The following is a 10,839-nucleotide window of genomic DNA, read 5'->3' on the forward strand; positions in this document are numbered from 1 at the left end:
CAGGCATTTCTCCGAACGAACGGCACGTTTTAGATGGACACCTCTAGGGCTGCGCAGAGGAAATTCCAGGTGCTGCGCGCACCAAAACGCTCCCGGTCGCAGCGTGGAAAGCCCTATCTTTCCACATAGGACAGCAGATGTGAGCCAAGAGATTATCTCTAATTGCAGATAGATTTACTTCTGCAAAGACTTGACCGATATTTATAATCTTTACAACCAGGGGCGCATTCCTCTCCATGCAGACACCGAAATCAGGCTCGTAATTTAGCCTACTGCTCAGTGTCACCAATTAGCATTTTAAAACCACTTATAAATGACTTACAAATTAATTTCTTGGCTTCCTGCCTCTCCGATACAGCAAATAAAAACAAAGCTGGCATTTTTAAAGCTAGCTTCTCCTGAAAGAGCAGGTAACAAATCCTATTTTAGGAATAGAGATTTGTAACTTCAAGGAGAGAACAATTACATCTCATAAGAAGGAAAAAGAGCCCGTCCGGTTTCTTGCAGCAGTCTGCAGCCAGGAAAAACACCTTCTGACTGCTTTGCTCAGACTCCTCTGCAGCTTCCTACATCTACCATGTGAACCCATCACTGCAACTCGTAGGAGTACGTTTCATAGCTGCATGAAAAGCTATAAAGACTAAAAAAAAGTCTGGATTTAAGTTACATATTTCATTCGCGTCCATCTGCAAACACAACTGTAACTGCAGTCAGCACAAATACGACACACGTTCGTACAAGTTCCTCCTGGAAGCTGGCTTGCCTCTAGGCCAAAGCAATTAAAGAGATTCAAATTTCACATCCCAGCCTGGAGATGGCAAACATCCGCGCCCTTTCAGCTGTCAAATTTCAGGTAATGTCCTACACGGTGAAGCCGGTATTGTGCGTCTTTCATCGATGTTTAAAAATCATGTAACACAAAACAAATTTTTAAGACCTCATGGAATTTACTACGCTTTTCCTTAAATGAAAAGCATGCAGTATTGATGACCAAATTACCTGTGAAAGTCCCTGGCTGGTGGGACTTTGTGCTACGTAACCCAGAGAAAGGAAACATACATTTAATTAAATCTCCAAGAAAACACAAGTGTTGAGGGCCCCTATGAAATAAAATAATATAAATACATTCATGGAGAAGGCTGAAGTTCGAGGTGATCATGAGTCATTGACTGCAGAAGACTAGAGAGGTGACAACCCATAGACAGGACCAAGCCCAGAGTCAGCCCTTGGTTGCTGCTACTCTTAGAAATAAATTCAAAAACACATTGAAAGGAGAATCAGACTCACCGAGTCCTTCTTACGGGAGCGCTCCTTTTTCATTTTTCCCCCGGCGGCTCGGATGCTGACCCTGTTCTCTCCTCCCAGGTAACCCCGGCAGTTGGCCGAACCGCAGAAACATTTCTGAGCTTCTTTGCTGTTGGTGGCCATAAGCAACAGAGCAGTTTAATAACAGATCAGCTGCATCCACAGCGAGTTATTTTACCTTACTCTTAAATGCATCCTCAGAAGAAGAGGACAGGAACTCCTCTGCACGGCAAGGCCTTTCTGGCCACTGAAAATTCAAAGTCTTTATTTCGTACATGGCTACTGTGATGTCATGTTGTGTCCGTTGGAAACCAAAGCCTGCTTCACCTCCAGGCTTTACTTAGGTCAAGAACCAGAAAGGAAAAGGGGGAGGTGCTGGGTCTGCTAACTTCTTGGCACACACTGCAGTCAAGAGATTAATTTTCCTAATGAATATATAACCAAGATTGTATATTCATTAGGAAAAAGGCTTGCATTCTATAGCTGAAAACAAAATAAAGAATGGGCTGAGGATTGGTGGAAGTCGTAAAATTCAGGTGGAAAATGTTTTTCTTTGCAAAGATACACAGCAATGGAGAGTTGAAGAGATATAAATTACAGTATATTCAGGCAATATTTCTACAAAGCCTCTGTATTTTCCACTTGACAAACAGAATCACAGAATCACTAAGGTTGGAAAGGACCTTCAAGATCATCAAGTCCAACCATTAATCCAGCGCCACCATGTCCCCTAAACCATGTCCTGAAGCGCCACATCCACACGTTTTTTGAACACTTCCAGAGATGGCGACTCCACCACCTCCCTGGGCAGCCTGTGCCAATGCCTGACCACCCTCTCAGTACAGAAATTTCCCCCAACACCCAATCTAAACCTCCCCCGGTGCAACTTGAGGCCGTTTCCTCTCGTCCTGTCGCTGGTTACTTGGGAGAAGAGACCAACCCCCACCTCACCACAACCCCCTTTCAGGTAGTTGCAGAGAGCGATGAGGGCTCCTCTCAGCCTCCTCTTCTCCAGACTGAACACCCCCAGTTCCCTCAGCTGCTCCCCATCAGACTTGTGCTCTGGACCTCTCCCCAGCTCCATTGCCCTTCTCTGGACACGCTCCAGCACCTCAACGTCCTTCTTGGAGTGAGGGGCCCAACTCTGAACACAGGATTCGAGGTGCGGCCTCACCGGGGCCGAGTCCAGGGGCACGATCCCTGCCCTGCTCCTGCTGGCCACACCATTGCTGGTACAGGCCAGGACGCTGTTGGCCTTCTTGGCCACCTGGGCACACTGCTGGCTCGTGTTCAGCCGGCTGCCAGCCAGCACCCCCAGGCCCTTTCCGCCGGGCTGCTCTCCAGCCACTCCTCCCCAAGCCTGGAGCGTTGCCTGGGGCTGTTGTGATTCCCCATCAGAGAGGCCCTAACAGAGCCATAATACAGAACTAATAACTCTGACTAAGCCATATACAGATAAAAATAAAATGATGGGTGTACAGACTGCGTATTACGTGACATTCCCCAGCTTTAGAGATGTTCTCACGTGCCTAGAAATCAAACGGGCCTTGCTGCAAGAACCACCAGAAGGGCTGAGGCTAAGTTTGCGGGCCTTCCCGCGAATTTGTGCCAGGAACAGAAAACTACATAACAGCATCCGGCGCTTTAGCACAAATAATTTTATAACGCAACTAAAAATTCATCTATGATCCTTCTGCGTATAGGAAGAGCCATAGTGTTGCAAAAGGCAGGATCCAGAAGGAAGAGGCGCTCCTTAAACAACTGTATTCAGTTAAAAAGCCTAGGGATTATAAAATGGATCTACAATTAATCTCATAATTACAGGTTGCTTCGAGCCTGTCAGAGGCTATTTTGCGCTCATCACAATAAAGAGTGAAATCCTTCCCCGTACACCTGGACAAGCAGTAATATTAGGCTCAGGTTTAGAGAAGGAGCCAGAGCCCAGGCTGGAGCTTGCACACCTGCACTTCTGGAGTCGGACAGGAAGAGGGAACGTGCTATCTGTTGGGGTTTTACAGCTCTGCAAGTATTTGCAAAGTCGTAAAACACGGGTGGGTGGGGAAGAAGAGGCGTTATTTAGGAGTACTGCAAAGCCTGGAGCTTGGGTAATTAATAATTAGACAGAGGAAAGAAACAGTCAAGACAATTATCTGGGAAATATCCACTGGGGAGAGATGGTATGAAGTAGAACAAAAAGGCAATAAAGTAACACTGGGAGAGACATTAAATCAATGGGAAATTCCTCTCCCAACCCCTTGTGTTTGAAATAGAAGAAACTTTATCCAGGTAGCTTTTTATATAGTTGAATTCCAGTCCATTTACAACTGCTCTGCTAGACGAGGCTTTGCAACGGTTTGTTTCGGAGCAGGATTTTTTCATTGCACCAACGCTCACAAAATCCCCCATCCAGCAGCTTAAGCAGAGAGCGCCGAAACGTACCCGTATCTCTGGAACTGGTAATCAAAGGTCAGCTCTGAGCCCGATGGGACTAGTTTGGTGGTGAAAAATCCAACTCTGAGCTGCCCGTTCACAGTCCACTAAGAGAAGGAGAAAACAAGATGACAAGAGTTTTTACAAAAAGCCAGGCTTGACTCTGGTTTAGCTTTAAATTAACAAGACTAATCCTTCAAAGACCATCACTGATAAGTTTAAAATTTGCTAAGCTGGTTGGGCACTACCTGCCCATTTCAAAGGCAGCTATTTCCATTTCACTAAGTTACACCACCACCAAAAAAACCCACTGAAAGCAAAGAGACGTAAAGATAAAGGAGAAACGCTTTTCACTCTGAGCTCGCGAAGTCGCAAGGCAGTGCAAGCGAGAAGCCAGCAGCAGCCGCTTTGATCCAGCAGTTTACCTTTTGTGTCTCGCAGTTTGGTTCACAGCTGTGGTTCATAAAACGAGAGCAGTTTCCTTTCTGGGTAGCATCGATTATCTGAAAAGAAAAGAACCAAGATGTAGAGCAAAACAGCCTCCCTCTCTCCGGACCAGGCAGAAATACGAAGCAGTATCGCTACAAAGAGCGTGCGTTTGAACACAACCCATGTAGAAGTCATCAACCTTTCCTGCTCCAGCTATCACCTTTACTTGGTTTGGAGAATGGGTTCCATAACGATATTAAGTGCCCCCAGAAAAGAAGAGCGCTAAGCAACTGGTACATAGTTCTTGGTTTTCACTGCAGGTTAATACAAAGTTTCTCAGCTGGGCAGGGATCCCGAATTTTTAATATCGGTTTCTGACCCTCTGATACGTGGTACAATGACCATGAGGGCTGGGGAAGCCGAACATCTCTGCCACACACATCGTATTTGAATAGAAAGGTCGTCTCCTGGATCACTGCGTCCTCCCTTTTATAACTGGAAACACTCCCCTGTGCCCCCTTGTGATCACACAACAATCCCACGGCAGCTAAACAAATTGCTGACTTTGGGAGAAAAAAAAGAGGAAAAAAGCACTGGGAGTATTTTTAGCTCATTTACTGTAAAGCTACCCAGACCCAAAAAGTCTTGACAGAAGAGACAGGCAGAATACGGTATTAAATTTCTATTTATACACTTTGTTCTCAGCGAGGGAGGGCCCGTTGCCCAAGGTAAGCAACGCTGTGGGCTCTGCGTCACAGCTCCGCGATCCCATAGAGCCAAAATAGCTGCTAAGCAAAGATAAATAATTAAGAACTTCTGGTATATAAATATTTCAATGAGAGTAATCCTGCACATAGGGACTCCACCAGCTCTGTGAGCAAGGGAAGTGAGGAAACGTGGTTTGTGGGTACATTTTCTAGACTGGTTTACTTGGGCATCCAAGAACACTGAGTTTGTCTTGAAGCATCTCGCGGAGCTGGGACACAGACGCGGTTTCTCTCCCACACAGGTTTGCTCGTGTGGAAGGGACAGGCCATACTCCATCCTTTCCCTCGGGAGGACAATTTCTCCTCTCCGAGGACACAGTTAAGCTACCAGGCTCCTGTTAAACCAGGTTGAAACAGAGCAATGGGGTAAAAAAAAAAAAAAAAAAAAAAAAAAAAAGTAAGGCATGACAACACAAAGCCAGCCAAAGTTTCTTTCCTTAGGAAAACATTTCTAATAGATTCAGGACGTTGCTTAGTGAGTTCACAGGCTGCTGTACGTCACCAGGGGTGAGCCCAGCCAGCCTCCCCTGACGCCAAGCACAGCAATCCCACTGCTCACCTCGTCATTCTTCAGGGCCATGAAATAATAGTGAATATTCTTGTTCCGGGCATATTCCTTCACGCGAGCCTTGAACTCTTTGTGGTCCAGCACTTCTCCGCAGTACTCCAAGACAAAAGTGTTGCTGCAAAACGCAAGAGGAAAAAAGCATCACTCCGCTCGGCCGCGAGCGAGAAGCACCAAGGCACAGAAGACAACGGCTGCTGAGACAGGCTCTGAATACAGCTTGCAGCCTGGTCATCCTGGTGCTGTAGCTACGATTATTATAAGCCTTAATCTCAGGCAATTCTGATTAATTTATTTTTTTTTACACGGCCACATGGGTAGGTGTATCACAGCGAAAAGCCCAGACACGAGAATAAAGCTCCCCTTCGAGCAGGGTTTGTTCTGCAGAAGAACAAGACCTTGAGGGTGATGTGAAGAGGGAAATAAGGAGTATTAAGAGAAGGTGCTGGCAGGTGGTTTTCCTCAGTTGAAATGGAAAGCCTGTCTGTGCCTTACTGGTCTAGTGGGTGAAATGAAGGTCAATAAAATATCTTTTTTAGCCATAGGAAAGGTGAATTTTAAAGCAGAGACGGAAGAGAACAAGCAGTTACCCCTACACTCAGACACAAACCTGACAGATTGCATTCTGCAGTGCAGCCGGGCTTTAAACCCTCCAGTCTACTAAGACGCATTGTGAAACAGCTTTCTTGATACCTGTCCCAAGTCTTCCCTTGCTTAGTATCACCATGAAGCCTGCAACTCTTCCCTTGTGCTTCACCTGGAGAGCACCAGGAAAGCAAAGGCTCCTGCCCAGCTCCACGTGGACCGATCACTCAGCGTTTAGGGCAGGTACCACTCATCCCACTTCCTTCCCATCATTAATCACTCGTGTAGTACCACAGTGCCTTCCAGCCCCCATGACAGTGAGGAGAACCAAGCTAGAAATGTCTTTGAACAAACCAACATCGGGTGGAATGGGTCTTCTTCTGGGGTGTACAACCCCTCTACCCTTCGCTGGATCTGTGACAGTCCACGGACTGTCTTCTGGTGGGATGACTACCAAGAGAAGGTTGTCTTCTCGCAAGACAAGCTTTAGCTCTGCAGCTCAGTTCTGTCAGTCTGCAAATCTCTCTCCAAACAACAGCTTTTCAGAATAGCACACGCAGAAACAAAAGCAATATTCCAGCCAGCCTCAGTCATAAGTCACCGCATCGAGTGTCGAGGAACCATATCCAAATCCCTTGATGCACTCAGGTCGGCTACAGTAGCTGCTTTTGCTGCTCTTGTTCATTTACTTGCTCTTACACGGTTATCCCCTTCCCAACTTTCTCAACGTTCCTGATCCTAGCCCACCTAGCAGACACGATCCTTGCTATGGTGAGCTGTTCGCTACCAGCTGTATCTTTACTACAACATCCATACCTTGCTTCCAAAAGAAATTCCTAAAACTTTAAATATGGACCTGCTATTTCCATATGGGGCGGCAGCACCGTTTCAGTCCCCATCACAACCACTTTCACGTTATTCCAAAAACAACAGGACCCTGCTCTTGCAAAGGTTAGGTCCAACAGCACCAGAGACTCCTCAGGTTATCTGGCAAATCTGGAAAATGGGGAACCAGAAAATGCTCACCCTCTTCTTCGATACAGTTGCTGTGCAACAGAACAGTGCCGGAGAGTGCTCGCTCGTTTTAACGATCGCTTGACGCCGTCATCTTTTACATAAACACAGTGTGAAGGTGCTCTCGGTTAAACATACTGGGTTGAAAACGCCAAATTGTTTCCACTGCGTTTTAGATAACTTGGCATACCTCCCTAGAGCAATCAAAGCTCTTCCCCACTTCTTCCTGTGAATTAGTCTCATATATTCGATATAGCAGGAAAAAACTCTGCCGTTAAGACCTATAGCTTTCCTAAGTGTCAGAAACATTGCTGGATTCCTCAGAACTCGGTCTTCAACAGAAGCAAAAAAAAAAAAAAAAAAAGTTTCCATGGAAACTCACTAAAATATCCAGAGTTACAGAAAATCTTTGCACAATTAAGTTCTAGGCAGATTGTCTTGAAGCTCAGTCTCTGGTGTGCTTGAGACTGAACAGACTCATCACGTCCATCCCACGGCCTCTGGAGATGGAGATCAGAGCCTGGGCAAACTCTGAGCACATGGCACTGCTTCTCCACGGCAGGACACTCCAGCAATTTCTTCTACAAATCTGTTGTCCACCTGCAGAGCAGCACGACTGATTTCTGCTTGTCTTGCGTGGATCTGAGAGGACACTCACACAACCTGCAGACAAACGGTGAGGTCTGAACCTGGGGGAGAAAAACCCACCCGGGTCTTGCTGGCCGTAGGAGCACGGCAGTTCACCGCAGCCACTCTCACCTGGAGACACCTCCCACCTTGCTCCTTTCTCCAGGCAAACCCCATCTTTGCCTCCTGCTCGTCCTGCTCCTCCCGCTGCACCCTGTGCTTCAGCCCCCACCAGCTCTTTGAATGTCTTCACTCCTCTCTCTTCCCTCACCGCCTCATTTAAAGCTCGTTTTACTACTGGGAGTATGAGAAAGCGCCAGCTCAGCACAGCAGATGGCAACCCCTTGACTTACCCTACCTAGTGTGAAGGCACTCCTGCCTCAGACCTGCTCCTTCTTCCCAGACACGCTCGCTTTTTGAGTGCAACAGCTTCCAAACAGGACCATAATTCCAAAAATATCGGCATCTATCCTTGCTGCCGACCTAGGAGGGGACCGGTGAGTTCAGACACCGTGCAGGCCTCGCATTCAAGTCCCACCAGCTCCTTTGTGCCAGCCACTGTCACTGAAGGCACTGATCCAGGCACAACGGGCAAACAACATTTGGCTTGAGCGAAAGAGAGAAGAGTCAAACACAGAGCCGGATCTGTAAACATGGCTGATGTCAAACCAGCACTTAGAAGCACAGCAGTTAACTAAAAACAGGCTAACGAGGGAGGAAAGATCCCCATGGGATCTTCACATAGTCCAAAGGGGAGCAGAAGGAGGACTCAAGAAGTGGTTAAGTCTCGCAGAGATGGGAAGAGAAGAAGAGACGCAACCAGAGCATGTGCTCCTCTGACACCATGGAGTGGGAACAGAGAAAGACTGGAAGACAGATCAGAGACAAGACGAAGTCAGGGCAAGACTGTCAGTCACAATCCCTAATGAGATGAGAGCAAAACCAGAGTGGGTGATTTAACACGCAATTAGTGGATACGCAGCTGCCGATAACGAAGAGGGACACCTGACAGAGGACAAGGACAGTATATAAAGCTGGAGTAACCTCAAAGCTACTAAAGTCAGTGAAACTAAGAAAACACAAGCAACTTATTTTCCCTTCACCAAGGGAATAAAATAGCACGAGAACGTCATTCAAAGAGCAAAGGCTTACGATGGCAGATCTTTGGCAGCTCTCAGCCCCCAGCCTTTCTTTTCAGTGAGGATCACTTCAACATCTGCATGCTGTTTCTTCTGGAAGCGCCTGTTGGAGCAGTAGTCTCCGTTTGGGCACCTGGAAGAACTAAGGGAAGGAAACGGAACAAATCAATTCCCAGCAGGACAACCTGAACAGAAAACAGCTCAGATGGGAAATAGATACCAAGGAACCATAACAAATTCAGTGTAAAACCTTCAAACACGTTTTGCTATAAAAAGCCTGACCATCTGACTGTCAACATGCAAATGCAGACAATTTATTTCTGGAAGGAAGATAAAAACATTTGGAATGTGAATGCCTCTGTACTTCAACGTCGTACAATCAAAATGGGATGAACTGGCCTCTTCTCCCCACATTTATATGGGTTCTTCCCCCAAGATATCCATTTCCCATACACCTATTGCCTGGGCTATGAAATAAAAACCAAAGGGCAAGGCTTCTGCCAGGTAGTTCCTCTCCTTTCACCCCAGCTGGTGATAATCCTCGTGCCAGGGGGGTGAACCCCACCAAGGGCCCTGTCCCCTGCCTCCCGTTCACATGGAGCAGTGGCTCCCTCTCTCCCAGCCTCCTCCAGGAGGCAAAAGGAGACATCAGCCATAGCCTGGTGAGGCTCCAGGGAGAGGAGAGAGATGCAAAAGGAGAAATGAGAAGAAATAAGGATCTCAAGTAGAGCTACGTTTGCATTTCTGACTCCCTCCAACCATGCCTATGATGGACTAGAGTTGAGGCCGAGGAGCAGAAGACTCCAGGCATTTGTGGCAGGATTTAACAGGAGGTTGCTAAGGTCTAGCCTCCTGCAGAAGATCTAAATTTAGTCAGATTTAAATGCTGGTGTGTAGGTGATCTCTGAAGATCACTCCACAGCAGCCAGTGAAAATGAGAGGGTACAGATAGCTCATTGCCACTGCCCAGGAAAGTCTGAATTCCCAGGGCTCCCAAGTCATCCTGTGGACAACACCGCCCAACTCCAGCACCTCATGAAATGCTGCTTACCACTCTATCATGAGCAGGCGATTGAGACAGTCTTCTCCACAAGCAACCTCCCCCTGAGCTCGCTCTTCTTTGGAGAGAGGAGGGCATTCGCACAGCATCCGCTTAATATCCCGGTGAGATTTGTTCTTCTTCCTGTTGAAGACAAGTCATTGAAATACAGGTTACACAGCATCTGGGTAGAGAAATTACTCCTCAGTCTTTATTAGTTGTTACTGGAGGAAATTAATTTATTCTCTAGAAACTGGACATATGGATTGATTGCCTTTGGACAACCACAAGAAGGTACAGGGGTAACCGAGGACACTGGTTTGAGTGGGAGCTGATGACTTTCTGATCACAAAAGATGATTTCTCAGAAAGACATCCCAGGATATTTAACTTTTTTTTTTTCCTTTTTCCTTCTGCTCAATGTTCAGAATTCAGTTTTACTTCCAATGTAGATGTGCACAGGCACAGGCACCTACACCCAGCGGAAGGACTAAAACTCCTTCAGTTTGTCATAAAAGTAAAGCAGCCCATTTCCAGGAAATTCAGTTCCTAATTTTTCCAGACAGAGGCTTTCTCACTGCATGGTATCAGTTCTAAGGTTTAATTTAAAAGGATAAATTTCGATTAGCCTCTCATGAAATACTATATTCTGTAATCATACATAATACTACGGAGACAACCTCCAGAAATCCCTTCCAACCTCAGCTATCCTGTAACATCCATTTGGTTTCGCTGATCCAAAGGCCAGGAGAAAACCTATATTCTAAAATATTAAAATATAAACCATTAGTTGAGCACCGGTACCATTTTAAAACAGCTTTCTTTTAATGAAGCAATCAGAGGGTTTAGCTACTTAAACCTCTGCTTTACTGTCAAATGATGAAAAAGAAAACGGCAGTTACAGAAAAGGTAGAGCGTCAAAGGCATCTACTGGTACTTT

The 10,839-nt window shown here is 46.4% G+C and overlaps 1 protein-coding gene across 1 annotated transcript in view; it reads right to left on the reverse strand.

The window, feature by feature from the left end:
- Positions 1–10,839, reverse strand: part of SETD2 (SET domain containing 2, histone lysine methyltransferase) — a gene marked incomplete at its 5' end in the record, with an annotated part of 68,612 nt that overhangs the window by 33,163 nt on the left and 24,610 nt on the right. The window contains 6 exons of the mRNA XM_082015171.1: positions 1,288–1,414; positions 3,745–3,842; positions 4,161–4,238; positions 5,491–5,614; positions 8,875–9,003; positions 9,913–10,044. Coding sequence (XP_081871297.1) covers positions 1,288–1,414; positions 3,745–3,842; positions 4,161–4,238; positions 5,491–5,614; positions 8,875–9,003; positions 9,913–10,044 — 688 coding nt within the window. The remainder of the gene's footprint in view (positions 1–1,287; positions 1,415–3,744; positions 3,843–4,160; positions 4,239–5,490; positions 5,615–8,874; positions 9,004–9,912; positions 10,045–10,839) is intronic.

Source organism: Phaethon aethereus (genome assembly GCF_964289735.1).
Source record: "Phaethon aethereus genome assembly, chromosome: 2".
NCBI classification, from domain to species: Eukaryota; Metazoa; Chordata; class Aves; order Phaethontiformes; family Phaethontidae; genus Phaethon; species Phaethon aethereus.